The sequence below is a fragment of the Phyllostomus hastatus genome, unplaced genomic scaffold (genome assembly GCF_019186645.2).
Source record: "Phyllostomus hastatus isolate PE091 unplaced genomic scaffold, TTU_PhHast_1.1 phas_scaffold_46, whole genome shotgun sequence".
Classification (NCBI taxonomy): domain Eukaryota; kingdom Metazoa; phylum Chordata; class Mammalia; order Chiroptera; family Phyllostomidae; genus Phyllostomus; species Phyllostomus hastatus.
Window position 1 is genome coordinate 1,991,686 of NW_025334032.1, and position 18,347 is coordinate 2,010,032.

The 18,347-nt window shown below is 39.1% G+C and overlaps 2 protein-coding genes across 4 annotated transcripts in view; one reads left to right on the forward strand and one right to left on the reverse strand.

The window, feature by feature from the left end:
* Window positions 1-282: 282 nt before the first annotated feature.
* Window positions 283-6,776, reverse strand: LOC123807727. Its single transcript, XM_045821775.1, has 4 exons — window positions 6,338-6,776; window positions 5,212-5,301; window positions 2,694-2,747; window positions 283-1,469 (listed from the first exon to the last, which is right to left on the reverse strand). Exons 1-4 carry the CDS (start codon window positions 6,774-6,776, stop codon window positions 1,447-1,449), a joined length of 606 nt encoding a protein of 201 aa, XP_045677731.1. The 3' UTR covers window positions 283-1,446.
* Window positions 6,574-18,347, forward strand: part of RCBTB1 (RCC1 and BTB domain containing protein 1) — a 67,372-nt gene continuing 55,598 nt past the window's right edge. For 2 of the 3 annotated variants that reach the window (XM_045821417.1, XM_045821420.1), the window contains exon 1: window positions 6,590-6,716. The gene's annotated coding sequence lies outside the window, so the exon portion shown is untranslated. Of the gene's footprint in view, window positions 6,717-18,347 lie in introns of all 3 variants that reach the window. The other variant, XM_045821419.1, reaches the window with a different exon arrangement.

The window sequence follows — 18,347 nt, forward strand, 5'->3', positions numbered from 1 at the left end:
ATGATGGGTGCAAAGAGGCCCAATCCAAGACATATCATAATTAAAAGGTCAAAGTTTAAAAACTCTAAAGCAACAAGAGAAGTTAGTTACAGGGAGGTTGCCAGATGGGAAGGGAGTGGGGAGAGAATGGGTGGAAAAGTGAGGGGATTAAGAAATACAAATAGGTAGTTACAGAATAGCCATGGGAATGTAAAGTACAGTATAGGAGATGGAGTAGCCCGAAAAATTTATACATGACCTATGGACATAAACAATAGTTGGGGTATTGCCTGAGGGAGAAGGGGTGGCTGGGTGGAGGGGGGGTAAGAAGGAAAAATCAGGACATCTTTAATAGCATAATCAATAAAATATAATTAAAAAAAATTTTTTTTAAAAGACCTTGCTGTGTTTCTGGGTAGATATGCTCCTCCTTTGGGAATCAAGACCTTTAAACTTGGGTTACAGTTGTGAGGCTGAAAAGCATAAATTCCCCAGAGGGGTTGATGATCAATAGGGACACTCCTGCTTTCATACTGGAAGCTCCCATACTTTGGATCTTGCTCCCAGGTATTCTCCTATTGGGGATATAGCACCATATAATGGTGATTAATTTAAAGTATTACTGCATCCTGGAGGGTAGCTTTGTCCTCACAGGATATCATCTCTAAGCTGGCAGTTCATCCAAGCTTTCAGCAGGCTGCTCCATTGCTTATAAGGACAATAGCTTCTGCGTGTTATGCCATGTGATATGTCCAATGGATTTCATGGTCATTTGCCCACTGCTACATCTCTTTTGCTATACTGTGGGCTCCTTGGTTAAATGCAATGGTAAGTAGGATGCCATGTTGGTGTATCAAACATAATATAAGCCCTTGGATTGTTATGGTAGACAAAACTCTGCAGGCAGGAAAGGCAAACCCACAAAATATGTAACTGTTCATGTTAAAATGAATGACCACCCATCCAGATTGGAAGGAGTCCAATATGGTCACCTTTTCACCAAGTGGTTGTTTGGTGTCTTCTAGGGAGAGTGCAGCCCTGGCTGGTGTGGCTCCGTGGATTGAGCGCCGGTCTGCAAACCAAAAGTTTGCCAGTTCGATTCCCAGTCTGGGTACATGCATGGATTGTGGACCAGGTCCTCAGTTGGGGGCATGTGAGAGGCAACCACACATTGATGTTTCTCTCCCTCCTTTCCCCTCTCTAAAAAAAAAAAGTAAATAAAAAATTTTTTAAAAGGGGAGAGTGTAGTAATGGGTCTCAGCAATGGTTTCTGATAACTAGTTAATCTAATAGCATTAGTTAACTTGGGTGAGTGGGAGATAATGCTGTTGGGTCCATGTATGACCTTCCTCCCTACAATCATATCTTCTATATTTGTGAATCCATTGTGCCAGTATTGGGGTGGCTCATGAAGAGCTGACTGACACCAGCTGACCAAGTCATTCTGCTTAGGTGTTTAATGTCTCTTCAAAGGTAGATGTTCTCAGGACCTGTGGAGAAAAGAGATGGAAGAAAGATTGGGCATACAGACAAAGTGGGCTGCAGTATAGTCACAACCAGGCTTCAGTCAACCCTGTGAAAAGTTCTGAAGTTGGGCTGACTCTTTAGAGTTGTCCCTGGTTGAGGTGAGGGATTCAGATCTTAACAATACCACATCAAGCAGTCATTTGTTACAGGCTGGCCTTAGAAGGGGCATGACTTTGGGTAAAGAAACTTTCTTTAAGATTAATACTACAGAGGACTGACCTTCTCAAAAGCTGGGATGGTAAGTCCTTCAGTCTTAAGAGTGTTAGGATGATGAAGCATAGCACCCACGAAAAAGACCGTTATTATTTTATTTACCAATGTAAATACCCAAGCTTAATAACAGTGCTTAGCATATGGTAGGCATTCAAAAAACCTTTTTGAATAGATAAATTCAAACGGACTGAAATTCAGTTGAATTTCAAATTCAGCAGGGCTGAAATGTCTTGCTTTATTAGTTTGGAGTACAAAGGTCATATGTTATTCCATCCTCCAGCACTATGAAAAAGAAGAATTCAAAGAACACCTGGATTCAACATTTTGCCGTATTTGCTTTCTCTCTTTATGGATATGGAGTGTATAGTTTTAATTTATTTTTGCTGAACCATCTGCAGACCTCATGACACTCAATCCTTAAATACTCTGGTATTCATCTCCTAAAAATAAGGATATTCTCAATATTACTATTATTACATCTTTAAAAAGCCAGTAATTCCCTAATATCTAATATCCAATCCATATTAAATCTTTATGATTCTCCATAAAATATCTTTAATAGCTTTAGAATTTTTTATGGAACCATGATTCCATCCAAGTTCATGTGTTACATTTCAGTATCATTCTTTAATCTTTTTTAAGCTAAAACATTACCCCCATCTCCCCCATAGACTTAACTTTTTGAAGAGACAAAGGCTAGGAAGGTTCTTGTCCTCCATTCTAGATTTGTCTAATTGTTTCCCCATAGTGTTATTTCACTTGTCCCAGGTAACATCACTTTTAGTATTTCAAACCAACAAGGTTTGAAATATTAAACCCCATATGAAAATATTCTTACTACACCCATCACCACCCAGAGGTCATTCTGAGGAGTCTTCAAGATGCATACTAACATCCAGAAGATGATCCTGCTTCATAGCCAATTTAATCATGCCTCTTGCCCTCTGGAGGACTAGAGAACTAATAATTCTTACCAGAAGCTGGTGGCTTCCTATTAAAACATGTTGCTCCTGGTGGTGCTGCCACATCTAAATAAAGATCAAACCAGGACCACTACTGATGAATAAAATAAATAGGGCACTATCAGTTCACATGGACAGTGCAAGAATTCTATATTTAAGAAGCTATTTCACCTGTCAAAGGACAAGGAAGAAATTCTACGCAGACTGTATTGGATCATGCATAAAGGTGACCTTATATGGGAGTTATACAGACACTCATGAGAGATACTGTGCTTAGAAGGGTCTCATGCCTGGTCTAGGTAGCAGGTAGGTTTGTTTCTTTATGCTACCTGTTTAGCACAAAATCTGTCTTGGTGTGGGTGAAGTTATGAATCAGCAGAGTAGTCTACTTTAGAAAGGGCTAAAATTCTTGTTTATTTATTTAAAGTATTTGCATGGTGAGCAAACAAAAATACTTCTGGTTCTTGTGGTGAGGGAAAAAAGAAGAATAAAAATTCTCAAAAAAAAGGATAAAAATTCTTTTTTAATTGCCCATTACCACTTCTTTCAATATTATTTCCACATTTTATGCCATGTTTATTTATCCCAACTATAGGAACAGATATTATCCCCAAAGTAGATCAATAATGATTTAAGTTGTAAAACCCATTGTAACTGGTCATGTTTACCCTGTTTGGTTTAGCTAATTGAAAATCAAGGTGGAATCCTCCTCTAGACAGGTTCTGTATTTTATTACATTGCAGAATCCTAAAAAAATTATGTAATCTTCAATTTTCAAAATACTTATATTGTTTGAGACTGACAGAACAAATTTACTGGGTATTACAAAAACAGGTAAACAATCTTATATAGTGACCTAATTAAGATTATTCCCTAATTAATTAATGTTCCTTATTTAGCCATTGTTTCTCTTAATCTTTACCAACCCCAAGAGGAGGAAAGGAGCAGAGAAAAAAGGTAAAGATAATCTGGGTGCTTCCAGCTGTTTCTCTTGGAAGAAATAATATTCGAGTCTTTGAAGAAGTAACTGTAATCTCTTTTACTTTTGCTTGCCTAATATCAAGGATTTTGCAATGGCCTATGCAAAACAAGGGTCCACTTAAGGGACCTTCAGAAGATTTTCTTAGCAAAGAAAATTGTGTAAAGGTGCACTTAATCAGGGGTTAGATAGTCCAGGTGAAGGAAGTAGGGCTGGATTGGTTGACCCACAGCAACTTAAACTGATACTCACAGAAGAGCACAGTGGAAGAAAGGGAGCAAAAGCAAGACAATGTTTTAATTTTCCATTTAGAGAGATTAATTTTTGAAATGTAATTTCAAAGCCCCCAAGAATGATTAAAATTGTTCTCCTATGTCTCATTCCAACTTAAACCTTAAATAAATTGTATTTCATTAGGTTCTTGGTAGATACTTTTTTTACCAGGATAGCCATCAATTAGTCTGAACATCAATAGTATTCCCCCACCTCTGGCAGTAGAAGCCAGTTTCTTCTTTAAAGTACTACTTGTAAATTGAGTTTTTTTGCTCTGTATGCTCTGTAGAAAAAGTTTAGAGTGCTGTCAAATAATTTTTTTTTGGAACAAGTAATTTTGTTATTCTTATATAACAATTATAGAGAGCTTTAGGAACTAAAAAAAAAGGGGGGTAAAAAGTCACCTAGTATGAGTCCACAGGCTAATGTTAGGTGAAGAATGTATGATTTGTCTGATGGAAAGTTAGTTCAATAAGTAATACTAACAAATATGTCATTCTAATGTTGATGAGTGCATCAACATTAACTAATCAGGTTTCCTTTGTCCCAGAGGTAAGGGAGGTCGCTAAGTCCAGCCATACAATATTGCTTGATTTTCCTAAAGAAATAATACTGATTCATGCCTCCCTACCTTTGAACATACTGCTCTCTATCCTGGAAGGTCTTTTCCTCCCTTCTTCATCTACCTACTACTTGTCTTCTATCAAATATTTAATGACTCAAACCCCATTTTCCTCCCAGTATTGATCAGGTGGTAGCCTAAAGAAACTGACTTCAGCTTCTTTGAGGAAAGTAGGCTTTTTCAAATAAATTCACTGAACTGCTATGACCTTGGTGAAGCCACTTCTTTTAATGGATATTGAAAGCACTGTATACCAAGCTCAGAAGTTCTGTTTTAAATTGTTTATAAGCTAGGGAAGACAACAGTGATAAATAATTTACCTCTTACAGGAAATGCACAGTACATTTTTGGACAATTTGAGATTTATATAACAGACTATGTACAGTGTCCTAGAAATCAGGGAAGAAATTACAGTTGACAGTGTCTGAGTGAACCTCAATTCCTGATGCTTCTGAATTAGGGAAGAGGAAACAGGGCAGGAAGACAAGAGTAAGTGGTATTTGACCTGAGAGAGAAGAGAGTGGTATTCTGAGAGAGAAGACTGATGTGTACCTTGGGGTGATGTTAAAAGTAACTAAGCCTGTCCAAGCCAGTGTGGCTCAGTTGGTTTGAGTAACTGAAAGGTTGTGGGTTCAATTAATGGTCAAGGCAAGTACCTGGGTTGTGCGTTCTTATCCCTGGTTCAGGCACAGACCATCCTGGGTCTTGGTGCATATGGGAGACAACCAACTGATGTTTCTCTCTCTCTAAAAGCAATGAAAAAATGTCCTTGGTTAAGGATAAATTAAAAAAAATGAGCAGAGCCTGACAGTAGTTAAAACTGTAAAAACAGATTTTATTAAGAAACTATTGCAATAGGAGAAAACAGCCTGCCTCAATTCTCCTGTTGCAATAGTTTCCAATAAAATCTATTTTTACACTTTTAACTATTGTTTGGCCCTTGTTTTCTTTAAGGAGGGGGAAGGTAGTGATTCAGGGCATTTCAGACAGAGGCAAAAGAATGAACAAATACAAAAAGGAGTAAAGATACTTAGGGAGTAGTAATCCCAAGAAAGTTGAGTAGTCAAAGAAAACAAGAATTCTCTGTAGTCAGGGACAGAGTACTGTTGAGAAAGTGCTGGAAAATGAGGGAAAAGGGGCTTCTTTTAGTAAATAGTGGAACTATTTGGTGATACTTAGAAAATAAAGTTTTCGTTCATGGGAGCTCAAACGGGAAAAGTAAGTTTGAACGAGATTGTTTGTAAAGTTATGCCAGGAAGTTTGGACTTCATCCGGTAGAGCCAATTAGGACTTTTTCGTAAGTCGTACAGTATTTTATAAGAGTGATTTCCTCTACGTAGATAACAAGCTGGAATGGCATGAAGCATCCCCTTTCCAGGCCCTAGTTTACTGATTTATATTAAGAAAAGGCCTGAGTCATTTGCCATCTTAGGTCTCTCCCAACCTTGACAGCCAGCTTCCCAGGTACCTCTGACTTCCTGCAATCACCTGAGCCCTGTGCCCCACTCCCTATCTTAGTGCAGTTGCCACCTTCTGTACTCTGCAGTCTTACTCAGGTGCTTTTCAGGTGAGTGTGGGTACACGAGGGAACGTCTCTACAGTAAAACGAGTCTCTCCTCTTAGGTCTTTCACCCTAGGCAGCACCACGTGGGGAGCGCGCTAAGGTGCAAGGAAAGAAGTTGTCATTCGCTATTCTGCCCTAGGCCGACCCTCCCCGCCATCAAGTCATCCCGGGAGAACAGCAGACCACCCCTCTCGCGTCCCAGATTCCCCGACAAAAACCTGTCAGCCTCCGCAGCCACCAAGATCCACCGCTACTCTTCGTAGGACCTGAAGGCTGGATTTGGACAGCTAATCTGCTTCTCGGGATGCCGAGGACCCACGGCATCCCCGCCACAGAGCAGGCGAAGCCCAAACGGCGGCTTTCCCTGGGAGCTGGGTGGACGCGCACTGCGCCAGCGTCACGTGAGGCGGCTAGGACCATGTGACTCGGAAGGCCCGCCCCTTGCTCCCTGTCTCTCTCACCTACTCTTCCCTGGCCCTGGGCGCTGAGGCTAGCTAGCGTTTCTTCGGCCAGACTATTTTCTGAGGTTCCGGAGGCGCTCCAGGCGGCTGGGCTCTGCAGGCGGCTAGCGGCAGTGGCTGGCCTACCAGGTAGCCGGTGAGTGCGGGTGCGAACTCGCAAAGGTCGCTTTTGCCCCTTCCCTTCTTTGCTTCCCATTCTCCGCGGGCCGGGCTGGCGTGCCCTGTGGCTCTTGCTCCCTCCCTCCCGCTTTCTCTCAGGCTGAGGGTTCCGGTCAGTCGTTCCCGCATAGTTAGCACCTCAGCTAGCATTTCTTCCTATCAGGAGGAAGAAAAGGGTGGGAACAGGCTAGGGAAAGTTTTCCTTGCTCCTTCTCTTTTTTGAGCTGCAGGGACGCGGTTTTGCTTCTAGCTCAAGTCTGTGGCTGCTTTCGGCGTTGTTTTGTTGAGCGATACCTCTCCTGACCCTCAACATCCGCGCTTGGCCTCTCCTCTAGACGTTAGCACCGCCTCCTTCACCTCAGCAGGGGAGAGTAGTGTGTCACGGTATTCTGTTTCCCATTCCCCCACGACACGGAACTCTATAAAAGGCTCTTCACATAGTAGGCATCTTTATCCAGGAGTGCGGTTAACTGAGTGAAATGACATTTCTCTTGTCCAACCTCAGATAAACTACCTGTTCTGTTTAAGATAGCCATCGAGACACGGTCCTTCAGCTTTGTAAGTGGCTTTTTGCTTATGTTTATTTGCATGTGAGACACTCCGAAGTCATCTGCTGCAGAACTCTTTGCAATTAGGGATTACAATTTTATAAAGCAATATTATAATAATGCTTTTAAAGCAACAAATTCATTGTCTTATTTGTCTTTGGCCTATTCTTTTTGGGGGCAGGATTATAGCCCTTTGGAAGCAAAAACTGAGTTTCTGAAACTGATGTGCATTGTGGAATCATAACATCAAAGTATATAATGCTGAAAGGAATGGAAAAATTATTTAACCCTGATGGTAGTTTATTGTGTGGTTTAAACTGTACAAAGTATCCATTTGAAGTGAACACTGGGTGAATTTCACCTCTTTGAACTGCTTTCAGGGTTTGAGTATATAGCTATATATTTAGATTCTATTAATACAGCAGTTAGTCTGTGGGATGGAGATCTTTTTTTTTTTAATCCTCACCCGAGGACATTTTTTTCATTGCTTTCGGAGAGGAAGAGAGAAGGAGCGAGAGAGAGAAACATCAATTGGCTGCCTTCTATGCTCCCTGACTGGGGATCCAACCAGCAATCTGGTATGTGCCCTGATGGGAATCAAACCCTCGATCTTTGGTCTCTGGACAGTCCTCCAACCAACTGAGCCACATCGGCCAGGACTGATATCTTTAAATCTATTTTATGAATACCTGTCAATCAGTCTATCCTTGTAGTCTTTCTTTTCATAAAGAGGAAAGATATTAGTCATTAAAAAGATTTCTTCCACAGTGATTATGTGTATGATCCACATGATCAAGTTCTGGGAGCTTCAGAAAATAGCCATAAAAACCAAAGCTATCAAGTTTTCAGCTTTAAAAAATTCTTTTAAAATTTTAGAATTAAAGAGTACCTGCATGTTCCAACCAGAGTTTGGCTCCATCTTAATCAGCAGCTCAAGCTGGAAAGTTTGAGACACTGTCCTACTTTATCTAAAAGTCATAGTGGTGATAAAACTGAAGGGAAGTCAAAGACCTTTATTATTATTATTATACTGTTCCTTCTTTGTGTACTACATTCAATAAGTCAGGCTTTGGGCTTGGAGGCTTGGGCTTAGATGAAGAATGAGACCACCAGGAGAGACCCTAGTTTTGCTCCCCCAGTGCCTATGGCTTCATGACTAACCCCAGCTGTGTCCAGTTAAAACAATTGAGAGAAACAACACGTTGCTTTTGTTTTAAGCCACTGAGTTTTGGGGTATTATATTACTCAGCAAAGGAGAAGTGAAGCAACTAGTGCTTTGTGCCACAAAATCCTTGGTTTAAATCTAGCTCACATATAAGTCAGTTCCAAGATGTGATCCCTGAGCACAAAACTAGTATGCAGCAGCGTGCTTTAATGATATATCTCTAAATTAATTAAATATATAAGGATGTACTTATTGAAGTAGTTAAACCAGACTGGCTGTATCTCATACCCTGCAAGGGTGAAAACAGAGTGAAAAGTCATTTCCTTTTATGTAATCACTTATTATTGTATACATGATTGTTATTATCACTGTTAAATTATTAACAGTTTGTGATATGATTCTCTGACATGTTTTAAAGGCATGACCCATTTTTAAAAAAGATTTTATTTACGTATTTTTTTAGAGAGAGGGAAAGGAAGAGAGAAAGAGAGGAAGAGAAACATCAATGTGTGAGAAATACATGGATCAGTTTCCACTTGCACGCCTCTAACTGGGGACCTGGCCTGCAACCCAGACATGTGCCCTGACTGGGAATCCATGTCTTTTGGTTCACAGGCCAGCACTCAATCCACTGAGCCACACCAGCCAGGGTGGAATTACCCATTATTTTAATGATGGATGTGTGATGTTTGTTGCAGTTTGTCATTTGGTGAATTTAGTACCTGATGATTGTAGCTTAAGTCCTTACAGTAAGATCTGCTTCAGTGAACATATGTGCATTGTTCTCAAGGGTTAAGGAGAGTGAATCTGATGCAAACTGTCATTTCTAATGTGTAACAGGATTTTAAACACAAAAACAGTGGATTTTTCAGGAGCACTTCTGTCATTGCCTTTAAATGAAAAAATCCTCAGAGAAGCTTCCCATTCTAATTCTGGTTAGATCAGTTTAAAACAAAACAAAACAAAACTTCCCTAGGGAAGAAAATCTCACAGGAGGTCAGACGGATAGGATTCTCACACTTACGGTCTTCAGTTTCCACTGGGCTGTCTCAGCACTTTTTAGGTTTCCCTGGAGAGAACTCTTTCTCTTACTCCTGGTGGCTGCTTTAGACTTCTCTACCTTTTTATGTTGTTGCTTCATTCCACTTTCTATTGCTATCTCCCCTCTTACTTTTAACAGGAAACTTTTCTTTCTTCACAGGGACTATAGGAGATTCAAAAGAGAGTGTGCCCAAATGCAAATCAAACCACTGCACATCCACTAGAATGACTATAATAAAAAGAAAGATAATAGTAAGTGTTGGTCATGTTATGGAGAAATTGGAACCCTCATAAATTGCTGGTAGAAATAAAAAATGCAGACTCACTCAGCAGAATATGTGTGTGTGTGTGGAGACAGAGAGGGAGAGGGAGGAAGGAATTGCCTTCAACCTCTGACTCCCCAGTCATTAAAGCCACTTTCATCCATACCTATCCTTTCCATCTTCTCCTGTGTTTTAATAGAAGATTTCCCCCCTTTCTACAGTTTATCTGCATTTTGCTTCGGATCCCATTTCCTGTTACTTTATCAGAAACTTCAGTTATGTCCTCTTCTCTGTCTTTCTATTGGCTCCTTCCCATTAACGTTTAAACATTTTTATATCTAACATGTTTAAAATAAAAAGACCACCCAAAATGTGCCCTTCAACTCCCACCTGTTTTACAATTACTACCCTATTCCACTTTTTGCCTTCACAGTCAAACTTCTTGAACAAGTTGTTAATACTCATTATTTCCTCTTCACCTTTCACACACTCCTCATCCTGCCTGCCTCAATCTGCCCTTGTCCACCCACAACCTCTTTGAAACTATCATAAAGGTTGCCAGTAAGTCTTAGTAAATCCAATGGACATTCCTTAGTCTTTACCTTATTCGGTCTTTCAGGAACATTCTACACTGTCACTGCCTTTGTGTGATGCTCACGCCGCTAGGCTTCCATGACATTCTTCTGGTTTTCTTCCTACTCTGCCTGTTTCTTCACAGTCTCTTCTATGGAGTATGTGTCCTTGTCCCTTTGCCATTGGAGTTTCTTAGACTCCAAGATCCTCTTCTCTTTTTCATAAACTTTCCCCTGGATGATCTCATGCCATATTTCCAAATCTCCGATCCAGATCTCTTTTTGGACATATCTACTTTGATATCTCACAGGTAGCTAAACTGAAAATGTCCAGAGTATAATTCATCATCTCCCCCAGAAACTTGCTGTATTCTCTGTTACAGTGAGTGACATCATTGCAGTTTACTCAGTTAATTAAGCCAAGCATCTGTGTGTAATCCTTGGCTCTGCCTTTCCCTTATCTTGCTCCTTTCTCCCATTCAGTCAGTTATCACTTATAGAAGCCTCTTGATTTGTCTCTTGTCCTATTTTCTCCATTTCCACTTCCTTGGTATATAGGCTTCCATTCTTTCTTTTCTGGCTTACTGCAGCCACCATCTGAGGGTCCCTCTATCAACTCCTTCTTCATCCCCATCTAGTCTCCACATTCAGCCAGAATAATCTTTAACATACATCTGATCATACCACTTCCCTGCTTAAGCTCCTTCAGTGATTACATGTTGCTCTTAGGATAAAATCTAAGCTTTTTGGCTACAGTCATGCTGAATTTCTTTCAGTTCCTCCACCAGAACCTTTACCTGGATGTAAGTTCACTATTCCAGGTGCCAGCCTTCTTTTCAGGTGGTTGACACTTCTCAATTCTGATGCTTCTCAAGCATCCAAACCTCATCATTAAAGTACTGGCCTCATTGTGGTGAGCATCTGTTTGTGTGTCTGGACCCCCTGACTCCATGTAAGTTCTGCTGGGGATTCAGGTTGTGGTAGTATTGGCTGTATGTTATGTTTAACTAGAGGACACTCAGTAAACATTTATCAAAGTGAATACAGTATGGTTCTGCATATCCATTGCTGAATTTTAGTTTGTCTTAGGCCATCACAGGTTATGCTTGATACTTTTCATACAGTAGAGACTAGAAACATTCATGTAGAAAAGGTTCATGATGATATAATAAAGAGCTTTGAACTTGGGCCCCTCCATTCTAGCCTTGGACTTGTTAGAAAAAATAAAATTACATATTATTGTGTTCAGTTCATTTCTTTAACTTCTTGCCCCATCTGTGTTACTGTGGTCTGTTTTGTGAACTTCATGTGTTTGGTGCAACAAAAAAAATGAAAGACAGTTATTTTGAATATGGTAGCTTTTTTTCTGGTTCCATTTACAAATAAAAGTATCTCATAAAACCAGTTCTTCTGTTAGATCACACAGTCAGCTTCACAACCCTGGATATGTTTTTTTGTTTGTTTGTTTTTGCTGCTAATACAACTGATATTTGGGTTGTTTGCTTTCCTAACCTGAACACATGGCTTCAGGAGAATTATTTCTTCACTTATAATAAGCTGTCAGATTTCCTATATCCTAGAATTGTTTAAAGTTTCTATGCAATGAAATGAAAATGGTTCCTTGGATGATGGGGCTAAAGAATTGCTTCTAGAGGCCATAATTGCAAATTATACTTCAAGTCAAGTAAGTTCCTGGCAGTGGAAGTGACAGTTGTCCTCTTAAATGAGTGATGAATTTGAACAAAACTAATGAGACAAAGCACAGTCACTGTGAGGGTTAGGAAATTCCACAACAGTAGTGATGCTGTTTTTAAATGAAGGTAGGCTAACTTTGTCACCTGTACAGCCGCATCTTTATGAAATCTTTTGGAGAATGTTACATTCTCAGAGTCCCTTAGTCTTCGTGAAAGTTGTCAAGTATTCAGGACATTCTTTCCCTTTCATTCTTTTAGTATGGTTGGCTTGCAGAAAAGAGAAGAGTGACAGCTGTTCTAGCAGCAGGGGTAGTAACAGCATTACTATCTCAGAAAATATCTGAAACTTTTCTTCTTTGCAATACTTATGCCATAGAAAGAGTGAAATAATTTTAAAGTGGATTTTTATTTAAAGACTTGAAACTGATTCTGTCTTAAGAGGCTTTTCTGGACCTGGGCAATAACATTTTGTGTCTAAACCAGTGGTGTAGCATCTGATTAGTTTCAAAAAACTCATCAGAAGAGATTGATAATTGTAACATTCAACTCTTTTGTAACCTGAGAGGTTTTTTTGAATTACTTTGGCTGTAGCATATGTGTATGACAGAACAACTTGTAAAGTTGTACCCCAAGAATTTACCCCAAACCCTAGAACTCCTCTATTTGAAAGTATTTCTAGAATTGAAATATAATGTATTCAGAAATAGAGAAAAGATGACCACACCCTTAAGTCTTGTATGCTCAAGTGGGAACTTCTATTGTGAAAAAGGAAGAAGGCTGTGAATAACACTTCTTGCAGGAAACTGGATGATATTTACTGAGGTAATGCTTATATTTTAACATCTGCTAGAATACTGAGAATTTGATTTCTTGGACTTCATAAAGCAGTTTTCTGGGATATATAATTTTTATATAGTTGTAACTGTTATACATATAATTTTTTCCATTTACATATTATCATGTATCACATGGACTGTGTATTTACATGTTGTATCCCATCATTTGCTTAGTTATTCCTCTTGCATTTGCATTCTAGGTTTCCGCTTACTAGGATCTGACTTTCTTTTGGACCTTAAGGTCCTCAGAGGCAAGGACCATGATTGTATTGTTCTTTATGACTTTCCCCCAGCATTCTTGGTATTTGGGGTCATCGTCAGAAAAAGAATTAATATGCTATTATTTTATTCACATTATCATGCATTTGTCTTATTGTTCATAGAGATTTTCTGTCTCTGTGAATTTGACTAGGTGCCTCATATAAATGAATCATACAATTTTTGTCCTTTTGTGTCTGGCTTATCTCACTTAGCACAATGTCTTCAAGGTTTATCCCTGTTGTAGCATGTGTCAGAATTTCATTTTTAAGGCTGAATAATATTCTGTTGTATGTAGATAGCACATTTTGTTTATCCATGTGCTGTCTACATACAATAGAATACTATTCAGGTGCTGTTCATCTGTTAATAGATATTTGGGTTTTCCACCTTTTGGCTATTGTGAATAATAACGTTGATGTAAGCTTATACAATTGTGTCCCTGCTTTCAAGTCTTTTGGGTATATAGTAGAAGTGGAATTGCTGGATTATAATAGTCTTATGTTTAATCTTTTGAGGAACTATGGTAATGTCTTCTACATTGGCTGCATCATTTTACATTCCCATTTTCTACATTTAATTTTATATTAATAATTTATTTTTGCAGATTTGCCTGGAACACCCTGCCACCATAGATTGTGAATTTTATGCAAGAATATCTTTTAAAACTTTTTAAAAGTATTTTTTATTGATTATGCTATTACAGTTTTCCCAATTTTTCCTTCTTTATCCCCCCTCCATCCTGCCCTCCCAACCCTCCAGTATTTTCTGCCCCTTAGTTCATGTCCATGGGTTGTACATGTAAGTTCTTAGAGTCCTGTTTCCTATACCGTTTTTTATCTGTACCCATCTATTTTATGCCTACTAATTATGGTTCTTCTTCCCTGTACCTTTTTCCCCCTATTCCTCCCTTCCCTCTCCCCACTGAAATCCTTCCATGTGATGTCCATTTCTCTGATTCTGTTTGTATTCTAGTTGTTTGCTTAGTTTTTGTTTTCGTTGGTTTTTTCTTTTAGTTTCATTTGTTGATAGTTGTGAGTTTGTTGTCATTTTATTCATATTTTTTATCTTCCTTTCTTAGATAAGTCCCTTTAACATTTCATATAATAAGAGCTTGGTGATGATGAACTCCTTTAACTTGACCTTATCTGGGAAGCACTTTATTTGCCCTTCCATTCTAAATGAAAGCTTTGCTGGATAGAGTAATCTTGGATGTAGGTCCTTGCCTTTCCTGACTTCAAGTACTTCTTTCCAGGCCCTTCTTGCCTTCAAGGTTTGTTTTGAGAAATCAGCTGACAGTCTGATGGGAATTCCTTTGTAGGTAACTGTCTCCTTTTCTCTTGCTGCTTTTAAAATTCTCTCATCTTTAATCTTGGGTAATTTAATGATGGTGTTCCTTGGTGTGTCCCTCTTTGGGTCCAACTTCTTTGGGACTCTCTGGGCTTCCTGGACTTACTGGAAATCTATTTCTTGTGCCAGATTGGGGAAGTTCTCCTTCATTATTTATTCAAATAAGTTTTCAATTTCCTGCTGCTGTTCTCCTTCTGGCACCCCTATAATTAGGATATTGGAATGTTTCAGGTTGTCCCAGAGGTTTGTAAATCTCTCTTCACTTTTTTGAATTCTTCTTTCTTCATTCTGTTCCAGTTGGATGTTTATTTTTCCCTTTTGTTCCAAATCGTTGCTTTGAGTCCTAGTTTCCTTGCTGTTACTGTTGGTTCCCTGAATATTTTACTGTATTTCATTTTGGGTATTTTTCATTTGTTTTTTGACCAAGCTCAATCAGTTCTGTGAGCATTTTGATTACCAGGGCTTTAAATTCTCCACCAGATAGGTTGGCTATCTCCTCATCACTTAGCTCTTTTTCTGAAGTTTTTCTCTGTTCTTTCATTTGGGCCATATTTCTTTTTTCTTGGCACACCTGATAAGTTGTAAGGGGGCAAGGCCTTAGGTATTCCCCCAGGCAGGACAACCCTCTTTGCTGGGCTTTGGCACTGCCTATGGGGGAGGGGCCAGAGAGAGAACAATGCAGCTCGCCTGAGACTTTCTAGCCCACTTTCCATTGTACTCTTATGTGAAACTGGGAGTGTCTCCCACTGTGGCAGCTGCTGTAGTCCACAGTCAGCTCTGAGTCTCAGTTTTGCCTTCAGCCAGTCCCGCCCACATGGTCTACCACATGGATTGGTTGTTACCTTCCTTTTGGTTGTGCGTGAAAGCAAAGGGTTTCTACCTACACCTCCATCTTGGCTGGAACTCCCCTTTTAAAACTTTTAACAGCTTAGGGTAAACATCATTCAAATAACCAAGCTTTTATTTTCATTTAAAATATTTGTTTATGTTTTGGTCACAAAATATTTGTTGTAGAAATTTGGAATATATTTAAACAATGCAGAGAAAGAACATGTCACCTCTAATCTCTCCAGAGAAATACATTTTGGTTTTATATATACCTTTTTTGTCATATTTCTGTCATATTCTGTCAAATATATCATATTTTGAAATATTGCAGTCCTGTTGTATATACTATTTTATAACATAGGTAAGCCTTACAGGGTGTATTTTTTGTGGGATGTTTTGTTTTTAACATAAGAATTAACATTGTTTTCCTTTTTGTTAGCATCTTTTCTCAGGATGCAAGTGGTGCACAGAAACTTGGGAAGGAAAAACGCTGGATTACTCTTTCCTTAAGATACTTAGTTAAGCCCTGGCTGGCGTAGCTCAGTGGATTGAGTGTGGGCTGCGAACCAAAGTGTCGCAGGTTCGATTCCCAGTCAGGGTACATGCCTGGGTTGCAGGCCATGACCCCCAGCAACCACACATTGATCTTTCTCTCTTTCTCTCTTTCTCCCTCCCTTCCCTCTCTAAAGATAAATAAAATCTTTAAAAAAATAAAAATAAATAAGGTTCTTTATTAAAAAAAAAAGATACTTAGTTAATCATTGCTGAATACTTACATGCCTATCCAGGATGGCCTAGGTTGAGCAGGCCATTGAAGAGTCTTCCCTATTAGCAGCGCTTCAGTACATTGATAGAATAACTTTACATATTACTATTTTAAGTATCTAATTTTTTGATACCCTCTGGAGTAATGGCTAAAATGAAATGTAGTTGATCTATATTTTTATTCCTTTAAAGTAGAATCCATACAATTAGAACAAAACTGTTAATATGTCTACTTCATGTTTAGGCAAATTTAGTAAATGTTATAAGATATCAGAGCTATCCCACTGCTGCTCTTCTTGTGATAGATCTTTGTGTTTTGGAGTCAGCCACAAGGTTCTTAAGTCTGAGAGATTTCATAACAGATTCAGCTAGTTAATTTTTAGTGATTACACCTCCTTTAGCTTTTAGAATCACTAGTATATACTCTTTATAATTTTGTGGTAGATGGTCAAACATTAAGTCTGTGAAACCGATAGAATTATGATACTTAGTATGATTTCCCTAACACTAGCAAGGTTGCCCCTGCTCCAAGGAAAATGCAGTAATTAAACATCTCACCACAATAATTGTAATGATGATAGTGGCAATTTTGAGTTAATTAGTAAATTCTGGTGGTATTTACATTTACATTCACATTGTGCTACTTCAGGAAATACATGCTATATCCCTAAGGTCCAGACTGTGATTTGCTGTTCTGTACAGGACATAGCACATTCTGGATTTTAATACCTCCACAGAGCCTCTTGGAGAACCTTGTCTGAATTCTGAGGGTCACCTGTTCATGTCATCAGTTGCCCAGATTAAGCATAAATGAAGTCATATTTTTATACCTTAGCAGTCCATAGCCCAGGGATGCACCTTGTGCTCACGCAGTCTTGTGCGCCCCTGAGGACAAAGGTCACATTTGATTTCTAGGACATTCCTCCCAATGGCTTTTGGAAGAATGAAGGAGTGAATGACAATCTCAAGGTTTAACCAGGCAAATTTAGAGAGAAGCATATTGGGAAATTCTTTTTGGGAAGTGCTTTTTATACACGAAGCATTTAAAAAAATAGGTGCTGGTGTACATTTATGAGGCTAGATAAAGTGGGATAGAAGTAATGTTGGAGAAGTATAGGCATTAGAAAGGCCAGGACTGGTGTTTTGGTAAGAAGAATAAGAGAGGTGGGGGTTGAATCCTGACTGTGCCACTTAATGCTCTGTGATGTTGGGAAGTTATTTCACCTGTGAGCCTCGTGGCTCATCTGTTGCTGAGAATGGGTTATGGTTCCTTCCTAATAAGAGTATTGTGAGGATTAAATGAAACAGTATATATAAAGCTATCTAACACAGTGTCCACAACAAAGCAGATTCTTGATCATTGTTTGTTCCTTTCTGCTCTTTATTTGCTTGTGTTATTAGGAGAAATTATTAAATACTTGCTTGACCAACATTACTGCCCTTGTCATTCTCCTGCTTTCAAAAATCCCCCATAGCTATTTTATTTCATCTTGAACATATAATTATAGCTTTTTACAGAACATATTTTTGAGAAACCCAGGCTTGGAAAAGTAAGTGGCATTTCACTCTGATTGATTAAAGTAATTGAAAGTAAACCTGGAACTAAACACAGGCCTCAGGACTCTCAGTCCTTCCCACCACATTACTGGTGATACTTTCTGCTTCTGTGATGGGTGTGGACATGGAAGATATATGACTTGGTTTTTGTATTGACCCTCTTTTTTAAAGATTTTATTTATTTATTTTTAGAGACAGGGTAAGGGTGGCAGAAAGAGGGAGAGAAACATTGATGTGAGAAACATGGATCAGTTGCCTTTTACATCTGCCCTGCCAGGAGGAACCTGCAATCTAGGCATGTGCTCTGATCAGAAATCAACCTTCAGTCTTTTGCTTTGTGGGCCAACCAACTGAACCACACTAGTCAGGGCATTGACTTTTAAATTACAAGTCTTTGGAGAAATATCTTGTAAAATAAAGCTTCAAAGTAATTTAGCAGTATGGGTATACTCAGTTCATATAATAAGCTATCACTATGAAAGTTAGCTTGGCCCTGGCTGATGTGGCTCAGTGGATTGAGTGCCAGTCTGCAAACCAAAGAAAGGGGCACCAGTTGGTTTCCCAGTCAGGCCACATGCTTGGGTTGTGGGCCAGATCCCCAGTAGGGGGTACATGAGAGGCAACCACACATTGATGCTTTTCTTCCTCTCCTCCTTCCTCCCTTTCCCTCTCTCTAAAAATAAATAAATAAAATCTTAAAAAAAAACAACCCAGGCTTAGTAATTTAAAAA

Bases quoted from the DNA above. Each gene is read 5' to 3' on its own strand.
- LOC123807727 (XM_045821775.1), bottom strand. From the start codon at position 6,776: ATGGGAAGCAAAGAAGGGAAGGGGCAAAAGCGACCTTTGCGAGTTCGC. The intron at 5,302-6,337 runs GTTTTTGTCGGG...CATTGCTTTTAG, and splicing joins GTGGCTGCGGAGGCTGACAG to AGAGAGAGAAACATCAGTTG. The intron at 2,748-5,211 runs GTACTTGCCTTG...ATCTTTATTTAG, and splicing joins GATAAGAACGCACAACCCAG to ATGTGGCAGCACCACCAGGA.